The sequence below is a fragment of the Macaca nemestrina genome, chromosome 16 (genome assembly GCF_043159975.1).
Source record: "Macaca nemestrina isolate mMacNem1 chromosome 16, mMacNem.hap1, whole genome shotgun sequence".
NCBI lineage: Eukaryota > Metazoa > Chordata > Mammalia > Primates > Cercopithecidae > Macaca > Macaca nemestrina.
Genome location: NC_092140.1, coordinates 3,287,177 through 3,310,213, shown reverse-complemented (window position 1 = coordinate 3,310,213; position 23,037 = coordinate 3,287,177). Strand labels below are relative to the sequence as shown.

At 49.0% G+C, this 23,037-nt stretch overlaps 2 protein-coding genes across 16 annotated transcripts in view; one reads left to right on the top strand and one right to left on the bottom strand.

Annotated features, from left to right (window-relative positions):
* Positions 1-15,235, bottom strand: part of LOC105485371 (cysteinyl-tRNA synthetase 2, mitochondrial) — a 67,185-nt gene extending 51,950 nt beyond the window's left edge. For 2 of the 10 annotated variants that reach the window (XM_071081041.1, XM_071081034.1), the window contains exons 1-3: positions 13,763-13,934; positions 7,392-7,442; positions 3,188-3,305 (exon numbers count right to left, since the gene is read on the bottom strand). Coding sequence is in view for 8 of the 10 variants with exons in the window: in XM_071081034.1 (XP_070937135.1) it covers positions 3,188-3,241 (54 nt within the window). In the remaining 2 variants the exon portion in view is untranslated. Of the gene's footprint in view, positions 1-1,439; positions 2,412-3,187; positions 3,306-4,896; positions 5,019-7,391; positions 7,443-7,719; positions 8,100-11,351; positions 11,481-13,762; positions 13,935-13,957; positions 14,222-14,918 lie in introns of those variants that run through there. The other 8 variants (XM_071081042.1, XM_071081036.1, XM_071081033.1 and 5 more) reach the window with 8 other exon arrangements.
* Positions 14,395-22,809, top strand: LOC105485296 (inhibitor of growth family member 1). 6 transcript variants are annotated; one of them, XM_011747584.3, is made up of 2 exons: positions 14,395-14,759; positions 20,972-22,809. In XM_011747584.3, exon 2 carries the CDS (start codon positions 21,043-21,045, stop codon positions 21,673-21,675), a length of 633 nt encoding a protein of 210 aa, XP_011745886.1. In that variant the 5' UTR covers positions 14,395-14,759; positions 20,972-21,042; the 3' UTR covers positions 21,676-22,809. The 6 variants fall into 6 exon arrangements, with proteins under 6 accessions (XP_011745886.1, XP_011745884.1, XP_011745889.2 ...); XM_011747582.3 differs by lacking the exon at positions 14,395-14,759 and adding an exon at positions 15,448-16,068; XM_011747587.2 differs by lacking the exon at positions 14,395-14,759 and adding an exon at positions 16,794-17,781.
* The last annotated feature ends 228 nt before the right edge of the window (positions 22,810-23,037 follow it).

Genomic DNA, 23,037 nt, shown 5'->3' with positions numbered 1-23,037 from the left:
AAAAAAAAAAAAAAAAAAAAAAAAAACCCAGCAAGTTCTTTTTAAAAACCACCAGAAATACTGCTATGGTTTGAATGTTTGTCAAACATTCATGTTGAAATTGATTTGCCCTTGTAACAGTATTAAGAGGTGAGAACTTGAAGAGGTGATTAGGCCTGAGGGCCCCACCCTCTTGGATGGGCTTAATGCCTTCTTAAAAGGGCTTTCCGGCCAGGTGCAGTGGCTCACATCTGTAATTCTAGCACTTTGGGAGGCAGAGGCAGGAGGATTGCTTGAGCTCAGGAGTTTGAGACCAGCCTGGGCAACACAGAGAAACCTCATCTCTACTAAAAATAGAAAAAAAAAAAAAAGAAAAAAACACTAGTCAGGTGTGGTGGTGCACAGCTGAGTCCCAGCCACTAGGAGGGCTGAGATGGGAGAATTGCTTGAGCCCAGGAGATCAAGGCCGCACTCTGCTATGACCACACCACTGCACTCCAGCCTAGGCGACAGTGTGACCCTGTCTCCAAAAAAAAAAAAAAAAGAAAAAACAAAGGAGGGGTGGGGGCAGGGGGCTTTGGCAGGGGTTCTTTCTCCCCCCTTGACCTCCTGCCCTCCACCATGGGAAGATGCAGTAAGAGGGCCCTTGCCAGATGCTGGCACCTTGATCTTAGTGTTCCAGCCTCCAGCATAGTGAGCAAATATATTTCTATTCATTATAAACTACCCAGTCTGTGGTGTTCTGTTATAGCAGCACAAAACAGACTAAGACAAACACCGTCTAATTAGCCAGACTTCAGAAAAGCACCACATTGGAAAACGAAATAGAAAAATCTGCTCTTGGAGTGTTAAACTGCCAAACAGCAGCCCACCACGGGACACTCCACAGGTGATCTGCACAAAAAGCAGAGAGAACAGGGGTGGAACAGGTGCTGACCATGGACGCCGGTGACAGGTGCATGGTTCATATGCTCTTCTCTCTACTTCACGTATGTTAGAACATTTCCACTGTAACAAATGCTGGTAAAAGCAGTGCTAACTGGCAAAGGTTATCACAAGACTACAATTCGTCTAGGATAACTGTTCACATCAAAATTAGGTCAGCTTTACTTAAATTCCTTCATCAGATTCAGGAAAAGGAAACAGCCAGTCATCCTAACACACACACAAATGAATAGACTGTCTTGTATGCTAAACCACAGTGAGTTGTGAAAATGGGCAAAAATGTCCAGAGAGAATGGTGATTAGAAGCACCCACAATGGAGACAGCCGACGCAAGACAGTACGTGCGGCAAATAGCGACAGCGTTTCATCAGAACGGCTTCTTTAGGAAAAGTCTTCCTCACCAGCAGGTAAAGCCAAAGGACCCACCAAAGCTCTTCCGGTAGAAGTGATGTGCAGGGTACTGGCCCCCAGCCATCAGGGAGAGCCTGAGGAGGCACCTCCAATGTCTCACCTACCTGTACAACTTCATCCACTGTGTCTTCCCAAAGCCTGCCGGGCGCCACACTCCAGGTGCGGGCCACACTCCAGGTGCGGGCCACACTCCAGGTGCGGGTCAGACTCCAGGTGCGGGCCACACTCCAGGTGCGGGCCACACTCCAGGTGCGGGCCACACTCCAGTGGGGCCTCGGCCTGCACGGGAAAGAGACTTCTGCTACCCGCCACAAACGCGCAGGCCATTCCCACCTGGCAGGGGGACTTGCCCGGAGATAGCTGAAGTCAGAGCCCTGCTACCTGCCACAAACGCGCAGGCCATTCCCACCTGGCAGGGGGACTTGCCCGGAGATAGCTGAAGTCAGAGCCCTGGGAGCAGTCCTGCCCCTGAAGGTCTGTGCAACCTCAAGATGCGATCACCTTAACCTCTTGACTCTTCTTCAAGATGGGGACACATCCAGTGAACCTGAGTGGAGGGCCACCTACAAAATCAAAGTCCTATAATCCTTGACACTGCCAAGGACATGAGACAGGGAACCACTGAAGACTGAAGGAGACCGAGGAGACAACAGGACTCTGGAATGGGTTCTGGGACAGAAAAGAAAGAGGCGCTGGGGGACAGGGACAACACCCGTGGGTTGACATCCATGTTACCCACACCAGCACACTGCATCGATGTCCGGTTCCTGACTGGGAGGGCTGGGAGGGCTGTGCGGGCCTCGAGAGCCAGTGACCTTGCTCTGAAGGCCTGCATGGCGTGTGCAGAGAGGCAGGGCGGCCTGGTGGGAAAAGTCTAGAACAGGGAGATGATGGCCCAACGCAGCGCAACAATGGCCACGAGGAAACCCAGGGTGGCGGCAGGAGATCTCTGTACTATTCTTGTCATTCTTCTGTAGATCTCAAATCACTTCAAATACTTTTTTAACACGGAATAAAATGTGTTTAAAAAAGCACAGTAAGGTCTGCTCTGCGCAGCACACAGGGTCGTTCTGAGACTGAAATAGAAATAGATACAAAAAGTACTTTTTAAACTACAAAGACACAGACATGAAAGGCATCATTAGCACAAATATGAATATGTCCAAACAGTGGTCCTGGTTCCCTCAGTAAAGAGAAAGTCAAGTCATTTCCCTTGGAGGCTGAGGGGCCAGGGGAGGGAGTCAGATTCGAGCCAGGTGACCACAGAAGGAGGTAATGACACAAGGCCACAGAAAAGGCTTCAGCGATCACAATACACAACACTATCACAATACACAATACGATAGATGTTAACTTCCTTTACTAGGACACCAAAGATGCCCTGGTGAGCCACCACTCTTTCATGTCTCAGATTACACCCGCTGGCCACACATGGACAGTAAGATGTGAGAACTACTTGTAAAACGCAAACAAGAACCACCTTCTTTTTTTTTTTTTTTTTTGACAGAGTCTCTGTCACCCAGGCTGGAGTGCAGAGGCATAATCTCGGCTCACTGCAACCCTCGCCTCCCAGGGTCAAGTGATTCTCCTGCCTCAGCCTCCTGAGGGGCTGGGATCACAGGAGCCTGCCACCACACCTGGCTAATTTTTGTATTTTTAGTAGAGACAGCGTTTCACCATGTTGGTCAGGCTGGTCTCAAACTCCTGACCTCAAGTGATCCACCTGTCTTGGCCTCCCAAAGTGCTGGGATCACAGGCGTGAGCCACCGCTCCCAGCCAAGAACCACTTTCAGGAAGGGCTCAGAACACTAACCAATGGCATTATCAATAAACGTAGCTCTTCTCCACTTACCTCATTGGCTCTTTTGATGATTTTATCATCTACATCTGTAATACCCATCACCATGACTATGTTGCATCCAAAAACCTTGGTTAGGATCCTTCGAATGATATCAAATCTAACATACGAGCTGAAAGAAAAAAAGTGTCAGGATGTCTTTCATACACAAAGTCCTCAGTTATCTTTGTAAAAAATCCATTACATTTTAACATGCTGCTCCATAACTTCCACTGTGTAACACAATGGACAGCTCAGCAGAGCAGGTACAAGGAAACTCTCTCTCACTGATGACACCAGGGCCTGGGCTGCAAGCGTTCTCAGGAGAAACTGACAAAGGTATTGCATCCATTTCAGGACACAATATTAGCATTTTTAATTTTGGAGTTGTTAAGTGAGTTTGTCTATTTAATTGTATAAAAATTCACTCATAATACAATCTCCCAGTTAAGATAGTGTTTTCACCATTCTTGTTCATGTTCTAGAGTAATTCTAATTTGTCACCATGACAAAACAGACAGAAGCAAATACCAAATCAAAACAAGTACAATTCCACTGAAACCATATAAGATTACTCCTAAGAATGCATACACTAGTGTAGGATATTTTAAAATGCCAGCTTATTTATATACTACACTGGGGTAACACAGACTTGTAAAACTAAAAGGGTTTAAAATCTACTCAGCATCACAAGCATCTGTTTTCCCGTAAAAGTAACCTTAAAACTCAAGGTTACCTAATGTCACGCTCACCTCTGCTACCCATGTGGGCTCTCTAAATTTTAGTTCATAAAATTGTTTTCTCTTAGGGTGGTGTGCGGGAATCCTAGCCATGTTATTGTATCACTTTCACCTCCCACACGCCCCCTCCCCAAACACAGCTGAGACCAAATCTTGATTCGAGGGACAAAACTGTCTCCAAAACTCCTCAACAAGATAATTAACCTCTGACAGCTCAGTCTGCTTGCTTATAAATTGGGCAAAGTCCCACCACCCCACAGGACTGCTGTCCAGTCTTACTGCCTGTGCAGCATGAATTCTAAAAGCACAAGCTATTATTACCATTCTCATCACCATGCTCTTCATTCCCCTCAAGTTGGGAAAGACTCTTAAAGATGTGAGATTTACAAGAAAAAAATTACAGGAACCTAAAGCAAATGAAAACAAGAGTCAAGTCCCTTGCTTGGCCCAGAGGAGCCCAGGCTGAGTCCCGGAACTGCCCTTGGAGACAGCAGAGGCTCCACAGCTTGGCAGAGCTGGCAGAATGCAGGGCCATGAGCAACTTGAGACCCTGAGACGTGCAGGCAGGCTGTGACCACAGGGGCCACTCTATACACAAACACGCACACACACCCCTTGCAAGTGCCGGGCAGCCGAGTCAGAAGAACATGGCATCAGGAGACCTCTACTTGCTTCTGTGACTCCACCATGAACCATGAGACCATTAGCCCGACTCTTTCTGCCCCGTTTTTTCCATCCACTGGGTGAACCCAGTGCGCTCATCTGGGTGATTGCTGAAATGATTCATTTGCTAAGAGTCTTCCCTCAAAATGCTCCAGGATGACTCCATCTACCATGGCGTGAAATCCAAACTCTCTGGGCCAGACCACGCAGCACCCTCCCCAGTCCGGCTGCAGCTGACGCCCCATCCCTTCCCCTGCTCCTTCCCACCAGCACCAAACTGGTCTATTTGTTTTCCCCAAACAGGGTTTCCATCCCTCTGACCTTTTCTGGAAACGGTGGAGACTATTTTTCAGGGTGTCTCTTTCCAGTGAACTGAGTCCTACCCATTGCTCAAATACTACCTTTCTGCCGCAGGCACCGTGTGGATTCCTGCCCTGCTGGAGCTGAAATAATTAGATCATGCTAGCGACGTCAGATGGTTGCATAAATAACCACTGAAGGAGTACAATGCTAGGAGAGCTGAGACGGGGAGAGGGAGGTGGGGCAGGCCAGCACAGCGAAGGCCTGGAGGGGTTGGCCAGGCTGACAGGAAGGTGGTCAAGGGGAGAGTCCCAGCTCCCACCAGCCCCTGGGAAGGCCCTGTGTGGACACAGCTTGTAACAGGTATTCAGCTGCGCACTTGAGATGCGTATTCATTTCTGTACTCATAAAGGTAAATATTATACAAATTAAAACTGCAAGACTTGATTATCCTAGTTGGAAATGAGAAGAGATTCCCTCCCTAACAACTTTTAGGATTTCTTCCTCAGTCCTCTTCAAATGCATGTCAGTCTTTCAAATGGCTAAATAAACCTCTTGGCAGTTTTACAACCCAAGAAAATTTCAAAACCTGGGACCCACCTCTGAAATGTAATCAAGGAAAATAATGCCCCATTTCCCAGTGTCCTGGGAGGAGATGGGCCTACCTTGTCATCTGACTCCACACTGTAACTTACCTGAAGCAATGGGTTATGCTGTGGTCTGAATGTTTGTCTTCACTCCAAATTCATAGTTGAAACCCTAACCCCCAAGGTGACGGTTTTAGGAGGTGGAGCTTCTGGGAGTGATGAAGTCATGGCAGCAGAGAGCTCATGACAGGGGTTAATTCGCTTACAGAAGAGAGCTCAGAGAATTCCCTCTACCTTCTACCGTGTGAGGACACAGCAGGCAGACCCTCAGCAGACACCAAATTTGCTGGTGCCTTCATCTTGGACTTCACAGCCCCAGAAAGAAAGAAATTTCTATTATTTATAAGTCCCATTTTAGGATATTTTGTTATAGCAGACTCATAGACTGAGACAGGTTGTGTCCTCAAAGCTCTATAGAAGGATGAGATTTCTTTCTGTCTCTGCAGTTATTTTAGCTCATCTCCTTCTGGTTTAAGGCTTATTCAAGTAACAGAACTGTTTTCTTTCTCTTTTCTTTCTCTTCTACCTTTGTGGAGAGGTTTTCCAGGATGGGGGTTTTGTTTTTAACATTTCCCCAACATATTTTATAATTCAAGAAAGATGTCAAAATATGCTTTTGATAATTAACAGTATGTTAGCCCAAAGTAAAGGGGAAAAATGACTCCTAGATGATTTTATTTTTGTTATAAGAAAACACAAAAAAAGGCTCCGATCTTGCTCCGTGATATATATATACACACACACACACACACACACACACACACACACACACACACACATATAAAGTATACAGAGTAAGCTGGGCACGGGGTTTCATGCCTGTAATCCCAACACTTTGAGGCCAAGGCACGTGAATCATTTGAGGTCGGGAGTTCAAGACCAGCCTGGCTGACATGCTGAAACCCCATCTCTACTAAAAACACAAAAATTAGCTGGCCATGGTGGTACATGACTGTAATCCCAGCAACTCCGGAGGCTGAGGCAAGAGAACTGCTGCCAGGAGGCGGCAATTGGACCTGGGAGGCGGAGGCTGCAGTGAGCCCAGATTGCACCACAGCACTCCAGCCTGGGCAACAGAGAGAGACTCCATCTCAAAAAAAGAAAAACAAAAGTATACAGAGTAAATGTAACTTTTTACTTTTAGTCTAGGACTGAACAATACTAAGTTTTAAAAAATCTACAATATGTAATTTTTGTACACTATATTTGTAAATATACAAAATATTAGGAAAAGTGGTAATTTTGGCAAATGTAGGAGGCAGTACATCTTATGGTTAAGAGGTTAAGAGAGCAACTACTTGGCAGTCAGGTAAACCAAGCCTCACCCCAGTTCCAATACCTCCTCAATGTGTACTCTTAGGAAAGTTAATCACTATCGAGCCCTGTGACATCTCACCTGTGAGGTACTGTGTTAAGCAGCATTTTATGGGCATTATTTACTAAAATTGTTATGAGATCCAAATTATCATTCCCATCACAAAGATGAAGAAACCAGGACTCAAAGCAATAAAGTGACTTGCCCAGTGCTGAAAAGCTAAGAAGTGGTAGGGCCCAGGAATGACTGACCAGCAGGACCCTGGGACCCCGCAAAGGCCTCTTGATGTCACCAAACCCAGCAAAAAACATCTAGTTTCAAAACAGGTCATTTTACAGCGCTCCACATTGCCTCCCTGAGTTTCCTCACCTGTAAAATGAGCGTAAGTGCTCAGAATCACTGTAAGAACCAAACGAGGTTGTAACATCTCCCACAATGCCTGCAATGTAGGAATTATTCTACATCCCTAAGTTGCCACTTAAGAGATAAAATAAATCAGCAAAAGGCTTTCAAAAATAAATGGTCCTTTGAAAATTCAAATCCAGGAAACTCACCAAGCATGGCCAAGGTGCGCATGATCATATACAGTTGGTCCGCAGCTATACCTGAAAAAAAAAGTTAAAATCCATCGTGTGGAACATACTTGCAAGAAAGGACTTTCGATTCTCAGTTATAATTATCATATAATTTTTAAAGTAACCACTTCTGGGGGATGAATAGCCGGGGTTTATCATACTTGCTCAATTCATACCCAAACCTGCAAATGCACTGCGCATTCCCAGCTTCTAGAACGACGCCCTCCCCGAGCCCAGATCCCGTTCAGCTGTGGGAAGTCTCCACCACGCTCGGCCCCCGCCCGTGCCCCAGTCCCGCGCGGCCCACCAGGAGGCGGCTTCGGCGTGCGCCACGATTAGGGGTTCCTTCCTTCCAGTGAGGCTGTTGTACACCTGCACGCCCGTCTCCCGGCCCGTGGGCTGCAGCCAGGCCCGCCCGCGTCCCCCGCTCGCCGCCCGGCCCGCAGGCCAGTGCCACCCAGCCGGCCCGAGGCCCAGCGCGGCCTGGAGCAGCGGGGCGCCCAGGACTCGGCCGCGCGTCCTCAGCATGTCAGCGGCCAGAGCCTACGACTGGGCGGAGACAGGAGCCACACCGGGGACGCGGCCCGGCGCGCAAAAGCAGCACGGCCCCGCCCCTCCCACGCCCTTGGGGCCACGCCCACTCCCGGAAGCGGTCCTCAGGTAGCGCCTGCCTCTGGCCTGGCTCGAGTCGCCCGCCGCCAGGGTGGAGAACCTGGGCCCGAAGGGGTGGGGGCGGGGAAGGCCAGGGGTGGAGGGAGGAGGGCGGTGCCGCGCCGGGAGGCCGTAGGAAGAGGCGGGACCGTGCGGATCTCCTCTCCTTATTAGCCCAGGTCCTGCGAGGCGTCCGTGTGCGCCCCGTACCAGCCTGGACCTGTGTGCGCGGCGCCCGGGGAGCGTTTACAGTGCAAGCTTCTGCTGCTGGGCCCCGGCCTGTTAGCGAAGCACGTGTGCGTCCCAGCACACCCCAGGTCAACACGCTAATACACAGTGTCCACCCCATAACACACATGAGCACCCCAATACAGTGTGCACCCCAGCACACACATCTGCACCCCAATACAGTGTGCACCTCCGCACACATCTGCACCCCAATATAGTGTGCACTACAGCACACCGTCAGCATCCCAACACAGTGCACCCCGATACACAGTGTGCAACCCAGCACAGTCTGCATCCCAATAAGTGTGCACCCCAATACACCGGATGCACCCCAGCACACACCACGTCAGCATTCCAATACAGTGTGCACCCCAGCACACACCATGTCTGTACCCCAGTACAGTATACACACCAATACACAGTGTGTACCCCCAATAAACTGTGCACTCTAACCATGTCTGCACCCCAGTACAGTGTGCACCCCAACACAGCACGTGTGCATCCCAGCAAACACATCTGCATCCCAATGCAATGTGCACCTCAATATAGTGTGGGCCCCCACACATCTACACCCCAATACAGTGTGCACCCCAATACACAGTGTGTACTCCAACACACACTACACCTGCACTCCAATACACAGCGTGTATACCCCCCACCACACGTACCATGTCTGCACTTCAACACTCTCCTGGGGTCTCTGGATGAAATGACCAAAGCTAGGAAACTACATTCATCAGATATGTGTAGCAGAAATGTCTGCTTGTGATTCATCTTAAGGTTAAAAGTTCCATGATCAGGTATCTTGAGAACAAAAACATTCTGAAAGTTACTCACATTACCTTGACAAATGTGCCTCTATTGGGCACGGCGCAGTGGCTCAAGCCTGTAATCCCAGCACTTTGGGAGGCTGAGGTGGGCGGATCACCTGAGGTCAGGAGTTCGAGACCAGCCTGACCAATACAGGGAAACCCCTGTCTCTACTAAAAACACACAAATTAGCCGGGCGTGGTGGCGTGCACCTGTAGTCCCAGCTACTGGGGAGGCTGAGACAGGAGAATCGCTTGAAGCCGGGAGGTGGAGGTTGCAGTGAGCTGAGATCACACCACTGTACTCCAACCTGGGCAACAGAGGGAGACTCCATCTGAAAAAAAAAAAAAAAAAAAAAAAGGTGCCTCTATGGGTGTCTTGCAATACAATGTCTCAAAAAAAGAAAAAGTCCCCTTTGCTTTTCCAGTTGTCAAAACAGGAGAGGTTCCTGCTTTTTATTGTTGTTGTTGTTGTTGTTTTGTTTTTTTTAGTTTGCTTTGGTGTTTTATCGAAAAGCAAAGGTTTAAGTAGAGACAAACAAGTATGTACCTAGAGTAGTTTCTCAATATCCTGGAGTCCAACTCTGCAATTCTGTTTCAAGCTAACTGTAGTCTAATGTAATCTATGGTCTAATTTAACAAGGTTAAAATGTTAGCATTAAGAGACCATATTGTCTACATCAATGCTAACCACTCATCTTACCTAACTACTCTAAATTCTCCTGAATATTATCACTTCTTTACTGCTTTGTTATTTTGTAACTTTCTAGTGCTGTGTGTATATTTATCTCCCTGAGTATCTTAAATTGTACATTATTTTGAACTTCTCACTGTGCCCTGCACTAAGTTCAGAAAAGGACTTGGGTTTTATTTTGTTGTTGTTGTTGTTTTGTTTTGCTGTGGCTGGAAAAAAAATTTAAAAAGAAAGAAAAGGGCTTGTTGAATGTTGATGAATTAATCCCTTACACAAGGGATTACTTGAGCAGGTGGGAAGAAATCTGAATAGTAAAATACCTGATAAAGCTGATTCAGATATTAGATGTGCCAGTAAATAAAGCAAATTAACAAAAGCTCAGCTGCAATCTGTGAGAACGCATGGATTCGAGGAAATAACTGGAGCACAGATTCTGAAAGCAGCTTAGTAACACTGAAGATCAAATCTGCACATGAATCTGGACATCTGGCATATTTCAATTGTTCATAGATCATAATTTTTAAATTAACAATAGTATCTTCTGTCTTCATAAAATTCATGTAATGTTTTTAGCCCCTCACTGGCAGTGATTCTATTATGTTTTCTTTCCTTTTTGTTTTTTGAGACAGTCTTGCTCTGTCACCAAGGCTGGAGTGCAGTGGCCTGATCTGGGTTCACTGCAACGTCTGCCTCCTGGTTCAAGCAGTCCTCTTGCTTCAGCGTCCACAGTAGCTGAGATTACAAGCGTGCGCCACCCTGCCCAGCTAATTTTTGCATTTTTATTTTTATGTATTTATCTATTTATTTTTGAGACGGAGTCTCGCTCTGTCACCCAGGCTGGAGTGCAGTGGCGCGATCTCGGCTCACTGCAACCTCCACCTCCCAGGTTCAAACAATTCTCCCGCCTCAGACTCCCGAGTGGCTGGAATTACAGCGGCGTGCCACCACACTCGGCTAATTTTTGTATTTTTAGTAGAGACGGGGTTTCACCATGTTGGCCAGGCTGGTCTGGGACTCTGGAACTTCTTACCTCAAGTGATCCACCCACCTCAGCCTCCCAAAGTGGTGGGATTACCGGCCTAAGCCACCACACCTGGCCAATTGTGTTTTTTTTTTTTTTTCTTGGAGTGCAATGGCGTGATCTCCTTGGTTCAAGCGATTCTCTTGCCTCTCTCTCACGCCTCCCAGGTTCAAGCAGTTCTCCTGCCTCAGTCTCCCCAAGTAGCTGGGATTACAGGCATGTGCCACCACCCCCAGCTAATTTTGTACTTTTACTACAGATGGGGTTTCTCCATGTTGGTCAGGCTGGTCTCGAACTCCCGACCCCAGGTGATCCACCCACCTTGGCCTCCCAAAGTGCTGGGATTATAGGCATGAGCCACCGTGCCCGGCAGCCAATTCTGTTTTCTTAAGGCTTTTGGGGATCATCAAAACACGGATAAACATAACTCAATACCTAATGATGGCTAGAAATGTGATCTTTTTGCATATTGAATATTTGCAAGTTGAATATTAAGGTAAAGTAAAATAGATTGCTAATGGTCTTCATTACCATACCTCCCAGCCTACATCTTTCTCCCGTGCTGGGTGCTTCCTGTCCTTGAACATCGGACTCCAAGTTCTTCAGTTTTGGGACTCGGACTGGCTCTCCTTGCTCCTCAGCTTGCAGACAGTCTATTGTGGGACCTTGTGATCATGTAAGTTAGTACTTAATAGACATATATATATATATATATCTCCATCCTATTAGTTCTGTCCCTCTAGAGAACCGTGACTAATACACCATATATACCTAAAAAGAGGATCCGTTTAATTGAAGTCACCTCCCTCTCCAATCTAGCTTAGAACAATGAAGTGTGTTAATGATTCCAAAATATCATTAATGCCATTTCTTAGTCTTTAATGACAACAATAACAAAATCGAGTTTTCGGTATTACATTTTATTTCAAGACAAAATCTTGTAAATCTGAAGTAGAGTTGATTATGGTAGCATATGGTTTAGGGGTTTTCAAGTTTAAGATAAATGAGTTTGCATTTTTTTTTAAGCACTTTGAAACTTAAAGAATTCTACGCTTGGCCAGGCGCGGGGGCTCACACCTGTAATCCCAGCACTTTGGGAGGCCAAGGTGGGTGGATCACCTGAGGTCCGGAGTTCGAGACCAGCCTGGCCAACATAACGAAACTGCATCTCTACTAAAAATACAAAAATTAGCTAGGCATGGTGTCGGGCACCTGTAATCCCAGCTACTCAGGAGGCTGAGGCAGGAGACTCGCTTGAACCTGGGAGGCAGAGGTTGCAGTGAGCCTGAGATCACGCCACTGCACTCCAGCCTGGGTGACAAGAGCAAGACTCCGTCTCAAAAAAAGAAAAAGAATTGTATGTTCATCTCTTATATCTGACTCTCATAGGTTTGAGCTTTTTCAATTAGTCTGGAAATATAATTTTAGAAAAAAATTTCATTTTTAAATGTTTATTTTTTAAATCCATTTGAAATTTCTGTTCTACAGAAAAGTTTTAGCATCCATTTTTGCAATACTCCACAGGAAACAAAACTGAAACAGACAAGATTCTACAACGTATCTTCAAAATTAAGCACCTTTCTTCAATGACATTTAAAATTCGTTATCACAGTTAATTATGTCTTATTGCTTGGTCTTCTAAGTTTGTTCCAAAGAAGACAAAATATTTTTTGACTTTTTATCCCAAGGGGTGGGCTAAAAGTTTTATGGAATGTAAAGCTCCAAAAAACTTTTTACTACTGTATCCCCAGCACATGGACCAGTAGTTGGCACATTGAATGCATAAGATGCCTTTTTGGTTTATATGTATGTGAAGAGAATACATAACAAGAGAGGAACAAATTCATTATTCAGATTGTACTGTATTGTGATTTTTTTAAAAAAACGATAACCTAGGTTAAACTCCATCTTATCTTTGTAAGGGGTAAATTACTTCCAACTTTATTCTTGAGTTCAGATAAACACTATTCATTCTAGAGCCAATGATTACTAGGAATAGAAGAACCAGTCTATTTCTTACTATTGTACTTTTAAATTACTTATATGCTTTTAGAGGGAAAAGCGTAATTTTCCTTATTCAACTTTGTACTCCCTCTATACTCTCTATTCGACATAATGTTTGTTTCCACATAATGTTATCTTGTCGTAGTCTTTTTTTATCTTTTTTTCTGGAGATGAGTCTTGCTCTGTCGCTCAGGCTGAAGTGCAGTGGCGCAATCTCGGCTCACTGCCACCTCCACCTCCTGGGTTCAAGTGATTCTCCTGTCTCAGCCTCCAGAATAGCTAGGACTACAGGCACGCGCCACCATGCCCTGCTAATTTTTTTGTATTTTTAGTAGAGACAGGGTTTCACCATGTTGCCCAAGCTGGTCCCGAACTCCTGAGCTCAGGTAATCCACACCCCGGCCTCCCAAACTGGTAGGATTACAGGCGTGAGCCACCGCGTCCGGCCAAGTGTTACAGTCTTTAGTGCAGACCAAGTAGTGGCCAATAAATCTTGTAGAAACGAAAGTACTCATTTGCTTTTAACTGGGCCAAGACTAGAATAGCGTGATCGGTAAGTAAAATAACAGCCATTTCCCCACATATCAAAGCAAAAGCTCTCCTGATGTGTAGGTGAGATGAAGGGGCTTAAAAGTGAAGATTAAACCCACTTCAAAGTGTAAAGAGTATCCATCCATTTATCATTGCAGCAACGTTCCAACGTGAACAATCCGATTCCAAGTACAAAACAACTCAATTCAGTCTCTTTGCCGTACTCACATCCATAGCACAAAATACCCTGCAGGGCGCTGGAATGAGCACCACTGCAGTTAATAATCTACTCTATAAATACTGGACGAATCCAATTTTTTACTGGATTACACAGAATACTTTTTTTAAAAAATGCAAATAGTTTTAGATGTCACAACAGGGTTCCATCAAATACCACGTTTCCAAATCTTACCACGAGAATGTGTATCCATTTCAACTGCAGTTATTTTGTGTCTAAAGCTGTGCACTCTGCTTTGCAACAGGATAAACCCGGTGGATAAAAGCTGAAATCCGACCCTGTCCAAATTAAAAGGCTAAGAAAAAGTGGAGAAGCGCGCTGGCGTGGAGTTGACACAGAAACACTGCAAGGGCTGGGGACAGGGCTTACTTAGGTTCGTGGAATACACAGGCAGCACCACCAACCCGGCTCTCCGGAAAAGAGAAAGTCCGGTGAGAAAGGTGAAAAATGACAAGGCACCGTTCTCCGACTTGGTGAAAAACACCCAATGCAAACAGACCAGGGTTCAGAGCGGAAGAAAACTAGCGAAAACCAGGCAGCCAAGCGTGGCGAGCACAGCTCTCGGGTCCACCCCGGAGTGGACCCGCGGCGACTGCAGCCGTGCGGAGGCGGAAGCCGAGGCCGCGGCCGAGGCCGCTTAGGAACCGCAGCGCTGGCGGGCAGCGCACAAAGACGCGAGGCCACGCCCAGGAGGGGCCGGCCCTTTGACCGGAAGGGGGCGGGGCGGCGCGCGGGGCCGGTCGCCTAGGCAACGGGCTCGCGTGGCGTCCGGGCTTCTCAGAAAGCCCAAAATCCGGGAGCTTCGGGAGGGCAGAGAGGCGATGGGGACGGGGTGCGGGGAGGGGCGGTTGGGGAGCCGAATGGCCTTAGGACGCCGGCCGACCGGATGTCTGCATTCTGTTGGCGGCCTTTCCAAATGTGGGGAGCAGCCTCCGAGAGCGGTGTTCGTGGCACAGGGCGGGAAGAGATAAGGGCTAGGGAAGGCGCCCCTCGGGCCTATCCACCTCTTATGGGGCTCGGCACTAGGAAGCAGCTTCCCTCTTGTGCCCCTTTGTCTCCAAGCCGTTCCAAACTGAGTACCGGGAGGCGACACAAAGGGAGGGCGGTGACGGATGGCGCAGGCGCGGGAGCCGCCTAGGCTGCTGGGAGTGGTGGTCCCGACGAGGAATTGGTAGGTCTCCCGCGCACTCCGCGGCCTCAGCTCGGAGGACACCGAGAGGGTGCCAGTGCGCATGCGCCGCCACTTCCGCCCGTGCCCGGCCCTCCTCTTCCTTCCGCCTCCCGGAGGACTTGGGTTTCTAGTAGTAAGAGTCCGGGGGGCATTACTCACGGTCTCCCCGCCTCCTCTTCATCTTGATTGGGCTGTCAAAGTGAGGTTGGCAAGTGGATTGGCTACTGTGGTTGCCAGTTCTGTTTCGGGCCATACTTATACCGCGCTGTGGGGCGGGGACGAAGAGAGTCAGGGGCTGAGAAGCGGGTTCTGTCAGTCGCTGCGTGCCATGGTCTCGGAGGCTGCTGTCCCGCGGCCCGTTAGGTCCTGGTCGGGTTTTCAGCGAAACAGGCAGCTCCCCTGCGTTTCCCGGCGGGCGTGCTGCGCCGCCCAACGGGCTCTGCCTCCAAGTGCCAAAAACTCCTAGTAAAGTTTGCGCCTCGCCCGCCGTCCCCGCCCCAGCGGCCCTGACGCTGTCCCCTCCGCGACCCTCGCCCCGGGCAGAAGTGACAGGCAAGGCCACGCCCCCTCGCGGGCCGGCCTCGGGCCCGCAGCCCCCGGGGCCCGGGACCGTGAGGGGCGTGAATGCGGCGGGGGGCGGGGCCGTCGCCGGGGGAGGGGGCCGAGGCGCATGCGCGCTGCGCAGCGGGGCTGAATGTTTCCCAAGTGTTTGAAACTGGTATTTGGGTTTTCCACGTTGGACAAGTGCGGCTCGGCGGCCGGCGGAGCGCGCCCCTTCCTGCTGCCCGCTCCGCTCCTCTCTTCTCCTCAGCCCAGTGGGCGGGTGGGCGGCGGCGGCCGCGGCGCTGGGCCCTCTCCCGCCGGTGTGTGCGCGCTCGTACGCGCGGCCCCCAGCGCCAGCCCCGCCGCCTGAGAGGGGGCCTGCGCCGCCGGCCGGGGCGTGCGCCCGGGAGCCACCGCCACCGCGGCCCGCGCCCCCAGGCGCTGGGGTACCCGCGGACCCGGAGGCGGCGGACGGGCTCGGCAGATGTAGCCGCCGGTCCGGAGCAGGAGCCGGCGGGGGGCGCCGGGAGAGCGAGGGCTTTGCATTTTGCAGTGCTATTTTTTCAGGGGGGCGGGGGGTGGAGGAAGCGGAAAGCCGCGCCGAGTCGCCGGGGACCTCCGGGGTGAACCATGTTGAGTCCTGCCAACGGGGAGCAGCTCCACCTGGTGAACTATGTGGAGGACTACCTGGACTCCATCGAGTCCCTGCCTTTCGACTTGCAGAGAAATGTCTCGCTGATGCGGGAGATCGACGCGAAATACCAAGGTACGGCCGGGTGATGGATGGGCGGGGGCGGCCGCCTCCATCCCGGCGGGTCCGGGCGCGCCGCGGAGCCGGCCCGGTCCTGCCGTGGAGCGGAGGAAGCGGCCGGCTCCGCAGCGGCGGCCCTCGGCAGGGGCAGGAACAAAAGGTCTGGAGCGCCTTTGATTCGCCAAGGTCCTTGTGTGCAAAGCCCGGGACACGGAGGAGGAAGGAGGCGCGAGAGGTCTCGCTGCAAGGCTGCGCGACCAAAGCGCTCTTTGTAGTGAAGTGATGAGGCGGGTGCTGCGGGGGAGGGGGCAGCGGGTCCAAGCCGCGTCCTCTAGGAGGGGGTGCAGATTACGGCGCGAGATGGAGGGATGTGCCGGCGCCTGGGGCTGTAGGACGCCGAGATGTGGCTGCAGGAGGAGGGCGGCTGTGGGCCGGGGTTCCCGCGGACCCGGTGCCTCGGTCCGGAGCAACGCCGCTCCCCTGGCCCTTCTTCGCCGCCCCCCACCCAGTCCCCAATCCGAGTGTTACATAAAGTACCGGGTAGTACTCCGTTCGGGGTAGCTCGGTCGCCCCCGCCCAGTCCCCTCCGGCCCTCACTTGGCACTGGACACCGAGTAAGGGCCGACTGCGAGGGGCGACGCCGCCGGTTGTAGTTTGCGGAGGACGAGGGTTTTTCTCTGTGTGCCGTGGGGAAGGGAAGGGGAGGAGCGGAGGCGGGGAAGGCGCCCATCTGCGCAGCGCTGCGCTCGGGGGGGCGCGGGCAGATCGCTGGGTTGGAGAGGATTGTGGCAGATGAGAGGACCTGTGGGTCGTTCTCTGCAGACCTGGCCGCCCAGGGTGTCAGAGAGGTGGCGACTTCGTGTCCGCCGGGAATTGTTGGCTGTTGGGGAAAGTTTTCTGCGAGGTCAGTCAAGGCTTTGGGGGCTCTGTTTTGAATGTGGATCACCACTCCGAGTTTACTAATGTTTACAAAGCTACGCAGTAGGGAAACGGAAGAGTTAGGTGGGGGCAAAAAAAAATCCATCGCCATGCCCGAAAGCACCAGATACCCTACCGGGAAGGCGCCCCTGCGCGCTCTATCCAAGACGTAGCTTCGCAGCTTCTTTTATAGGAATGTCATTAGCATATTGTGGAACGTCCCGCCTCAGCCTTCCGGTGGTTGGCTGTGACGTCCTTCGTGGAATGTCCTTATCATTCCCCTGCGGAACGATTGGTCGCTGAGGCGGATGAAGGCGGGTGTAGCGCAATAACTGGCATGGGTCTGTGTTTCCGCTGTCTTCTTTTTTCTTTTTCGGGGAGGAGCGGGGTGGAGTGTGGTTGATTTGAACGTCTTCGGGTCGCTCGGCCTCCAGCCTCGGATTGGGCCTTGTCGCTGCTGGGGCGGGCTGTGCTCTTCCGCCTTGCGGTGTGGTTGGTTCTCCTCCTGGCCTCCGCCCTCCAAATCGGCGATTCCCATATGCGGCGGCTCTCGGGGGGCGCGGCGAGTCTCCCGCTGGCCTCCTCCCCATTGGCTGGAGGGCCGGCTGGTGTCGCCCAGGCCCCTCTCCCCACTCAGCACTGCCACTTTTGGGCGCGGAGTTATGGCAGTAGCGGGGACCCCAGGGCTGGGGGCTCGGGGCCGGGGCTGCAGTTCGGGCCGCCTCCCGCGACCCGCGAGACCGGCCCGCAGACAGTCCCAGGCCGCATCTTTGCTGACCCGAGGGAGGGGCCGCGCGTGGCCGGGGAAACGTGAGTGACTGGGGCTGCGTCCACGAGCGGGACCCTCGGCGCGGGAACTTTCCTGGAAGGTGCTGTCCTCGGGGCGGGCGGGCTACGTGGAGTGACCCTGGGGCTCCGGACGGAAGGGAGGCAGGGGCTGAGACCACTCTGATCGTTCAACGATAGAAAAAAGCGCGGGGCGGGGTGCAGGGTCACAGCCGTCAAGACAGCAAAGTTCACGGAGCCACTTTGTTCTCCTGTCGTTGCTGGGGAGAGCCTGGCTTGCTGCTTGCTTCAGGTTCACCTAGGATGATGAACTTTTTGGCTTCAGGAAAGATCACAGTCCCGCCCCTGCGGGAGTACTGGAGCCGTGCAACTGGTAGCGCTGAGAAGCGCGAGAATCTGTCGCAAGGGTCACAGCTCCTTGGACTTCGCTGTAAATGCTGAGCTCTGCCGCGTAGTTCTGAAAGACGAAGCTTGTTTTCACAGATCTACTCTACAGGAAGTCAGACGTCTTTTGCTTAGTAGGCATCGGTTGTCAATTCGTAAACATGGATTATAATTAGTTTATCGATTTAAAATGGTGTTTGAGATTGCTTGAATTATTTTTCAAACATTATTATAAAAATACCTACCCACCTCCTGGGAAGTCCGCTTCATAAAGAATTTCAGGGCAACCCTTACGTAAAATTAAAATACATTTAAAATAATTGGACAAACCAATTTAAATGTTGCTACAATCTCATTTAATCTGTAAGTTCCATGTGTTGCTGCTTTCCATGGTAATGTTGGTGTGGAGTATGTTTGGAAGAAAGGTAGCAGTGTGTCTGAAGTTGAGTTGCTGGCATTCAAGGAGCAGAGTGTCTGGAAGGATGGCTTCCTATTTCGCAGTGGTGGTGTTCCTGTCTATAAATATTTGTACTTAGTGGTTTTGTTGATAAAATACTTTGTTTGGGGTATCAAAGAACTATTAGGTAACCAGAAATACTTCTTGGTAATTTTGCAATGGGATATCTGTTTCTCTTCCCCACAAATTAGGTTTCGTCTGGATGGAAGCTTGCTTGTGATGCCAAATAACCTCTATGTTATTAAATTTTAAATTTATATGATAGTTTTCTTTTCCATCAAATGACAATACTGTCTTTAGAACTTTGATTACTGATGAAAAGAAGTGATACCATTTTATAAGCCTAAATCCATTTAAAAATAAATGGTATACACTCATATTTTAACATCTATGATAAATAAGTTGGATAAATTGGTATTACTTGGATACGCTGAGCACAGCTATTTATTTTTATAATTAGTGACTATGTGAGACTAGGGCATTCCTCCTGGTGGCAGGCAGCCTGCATCGCTCCTCTAGGAAATGTCTTCACAGCTGTCTTTAGTTTGAGAAGATACTCTGGAAAATAATACCATTTAGAGAAGCTTCAGCGTTGGCCCAACTTCTTACGTTTACTCTAGTGTTAGGTATATATCTTATAACTATTTGGAGATAAGATCTGGAAAGGGAGGGGGTACCATTTTAGACAATCCCTCCCACTCCCAGCCCCTCTCCATACACTTCCTAGTTTACAAGTAGTATTGTTGGCACGGCACGGTGGCTCACTCCTGTAATCCCAGCACTTTCCGAAGCTGAGGCAGGCGGATCACGAGGTCGAGAGTTGGGAGACCAGCCTGACCAACATGGAGAAAACCCTGTCTACTGAAAATACTAAATTAGCTGGGCGTGGTGTTGCTTGCCTGTAATCCCAGCTACTCGGGAGGCTGAGGCAGGAGAATCGCTTGAACCTGGGAGGCCAAGGTTGCAGTGAGCCGAGATGGCGCCATTGCACTCCAGCCTGGGCAACAAGAGCAAAACTCCGTCTCGACAAAAAAAGTAGTATTGTTGCCTTGTTTAAAGAGACTGCAAAAAGGTTTTAGGAGAATAATCTGGTACTGTTTAATTTAATGGTTATTGTTTGAGGAAAAAGAGCTCTGGAATTTCTTTGTGAGTAGCCTTTTGGCAAGACTGTTGACTGCCCTTATGTCAACTAGAGTTTTTTTAACAGCTTTTGTTTCTTGAGAAATTGCCTAATTACACTTTAAAATCATACGCCCTGTCCTCTAACATGCCCAAGAAGTTTTATATTTAAATACTGAAGAGGTTTTCCTTCCTTTTTGATGGCATTTTAAAGTCCATTGACTTTAATAGATGTGAAGATGTTTGTGTTTAAGCAGTAGATGCAAAAGTAAAATCTACCAGCTTTGTTTTAAAGCAAGGCTAGTACATTCACTGCAGCTAAAAAATAATAATAATGACCCATTACAGTTGTGCTCCTGTAGTCCTAGCTACTCAGGAGGCTGAGGTGGAAGGGTCACTTGAGCCTGGGAGGTCGAGGCTGCAGTGAGCCGAGATTGCACCACTGCACTCCAGCCTGGGCGACAGAGACAGACCTTGCCCCTAAAATAATAATAACAACAGTCATAATAATAATAAAGCAAAGCTAGGTTTTTCTGGATTATTGTGGCAGAACTGTTCTTGCTTTCACTAATACAGAGGAATAACATGCTAGAATAAATGTGGGGACTGAAACTGAGGACCTAACACAAAGTAGCCTGGACCTTTGCTGTTAACCCGGTTCTTTAAATCATAGAGAGCTATTATATAAATTTATACACGTTCTCTAATTTAACAGGATATTCTAGATGTTGGTATGTTAAAACAGAGACCTTTTTTATTTGAAATATTCAAATAATTTATATTTTATCGTTTGTATATTGTGTATAATGTAATAAATACCATGTTTATATATAACATTATATGTATATTAATAATTGCATTCAAATAGAAACATTTGAGTAAAAATGATGGCAGTATAGGACATAATCATTAATAGAAAGTATTAATACAGGTTGGGTCCCGAGCACTGCACCTCATTTAAATGTTTCCTCTTAATGGCTTCGGGCATTGTCACCCTTGCGTAGGAACTGTTCTGTGGTTCTCTCTGGGATGGCTGGAGCGGCTCCTCTTCCTGTGGGAGCTCTTCTGGCATTTGCATTTAGTTCCAGGGCACGGGAACCGAGAGGCCCTGGAGGGCCTGTGGCTGGTGGGCTGGGCAAGCCGTGCGCCGGCCCCTGGGCCCCCTGCCAGCCCTCTCCGTAGACCCGGGTCCGGGGCCGTGTGGGTTGTCCCGATGTCCTGCTCGCGAGTGATGCCTGTCCTTCTTGCCCCCAGAGATCTTGAAGGAGCTGGACGAGTGCTACGAGCGCTTTAGCCGCGAGACGGACGGGGCGCAGAAGCGGCGGATGCTGCACTGTGTACAGCGCGCGCTGATCCGCAGCCAGGAGCTGGGCGATGAGAAGATCCAGATCGTGAGCCAGATGGTGGAGCTGGTGGAGAACCGCACGCGGCAAGTGGACAGCCACGTGGAGCTGTTCGAGGCGCAGCAGGAGCTGGGCGACACAGCGGGCAACAGCGGCAAGGCTGGCGCGGACAGGCCCAAAGGCGAGGCGGCAGCGCAGGCTGAGAAGCCCAACAGTAAGCGCTCGCGAAGGCAGCGCAACAACGAGAACCGCGAGAACGCGTCCAGCAACCACGACCACGAGGACAGCGCCTCGGGCACACCCAAGGAGAAGAAGGCCAAGACCTCCAAGAAGAAGAAGCGCTCCAAGGCCAAGGCGGAGCGGGAGGCGTCCCCTGCCGACCTCCCCATCGACCCCAACGAACCCACGTATTGTCTGTGCAACCAGGTCTCCTACGGGGAGATGATCGGCTGTGACAACGACGAGTGTCCCATCGAGTGGTTCCACTTCTCGTGCGTGGGGCTCAATCATAAACCCAAGGGCAAGTGGTACTGTCCCAAGTGCCGGGGGGAGAACGAGAAGACCATGGACAAAGCCCTGGAGAAATCCAAAAAAGAGAGGGCTTACAACAGGTAGTTTGTGGACAGGCGCCTGGTAGTGAGGAGGACAAAATAAACCGTGTATTTATTACATTGCCGCCTTTGTTGAGGTGCAGGGAGTGTAAAATGTATATTTTTAAAGAATGTTAGAAAAGGAACCATTCCTTTCATAGGGATGGTGGTGATTCTGTTTGCCGTTTGTTTTCATTGGTACACGTGTAACAAGAAAGTGGTCTGTGGATCAGCATTTTAGAAACTACAAATATAGGTTTGATTAAACACTTAAGTCTCAGACTGATTTCTTGTGGGAGGAGGGGGACTAAACTCAACCTAACACATTAAATGTGGAAGGAAAATACTTCATTTAGCTTTTTTATTTTAATAAAAGTAATATTACTTTACCAACAAATTTTTTTAATTGGCCGGTCGCCAAAAATACAGCCTATAGTAAATGTGGTTCTTGCTGCCATGATGTATATCCATATAACAATTCAGTAACAAAGGTTTCAAGTTTGAAGATTATTTTTTAAAAAGGTAAATGGTTAAATTTTACATGATAGATATTTTATATTTTGGCCTGTTCCCCAAATGGCCATTTTAAAATGCTTGGGTACACTTCTCTTAAACAAGTGGTCTAGTCAAGGAACCTCAAGTCATGCTTTTGCTATCACGAATCATAGTGTAGCCATCTTTAATTTATATCAGGTGTATAAATGTACATTTCCAAGTGAACTTGCACTTGCTATATTATGATTGGAAGTGCAGTCAGCAGATGCTGTTGTGAAGCTAATGTCACAATTATGTGCAAAGGTGTGCTTCCTGCTGTATGTGAGCTGTAAAAATGTTACGTGAAGAAATAAATGAAACTTGGCCAGTTTGTTCCTCTAGTAGTATATTTAATTTTGACATAAGTAACTTTTAAAATTTGTCTTAAAAATTTATACACCAGCAGTTTAGACGAAGCCTTAAGTAAATTTTGTATTATTGTTCTCACTTATTAATAATGAAGTTACCTAATTGCCAGCAAATAAATATGTGTCAAAACAGAATCTGTATTCAGACCCTGGGTCAGGAAATTACTGCCCACTTGTCAAGTCCAGTCCACCACTTGTTTGAACATTATATGGAGTTTAAATTCTAGTGTCCATAAATAAAGTTTCGGTGGAACAGAGCTGTGCTTATGTGCGTATGTATTGTCTGTGGATGCTTTTGCAAAATGGCAGAGTTCATTAGTTGCAACTGAGACCTTTTGAGTTGACAAGCCAAAACTATTTTCAGGCCCTCTGCAGAGTTTGCTGACCTCTGATTTAAACTGGCATCTAACATTGATCTGCCCACATATTGAAAGGGTCAGTGGAGTTTTCATTTGTTTTTTATTTTTTTGAGACGGAGTTTCGCT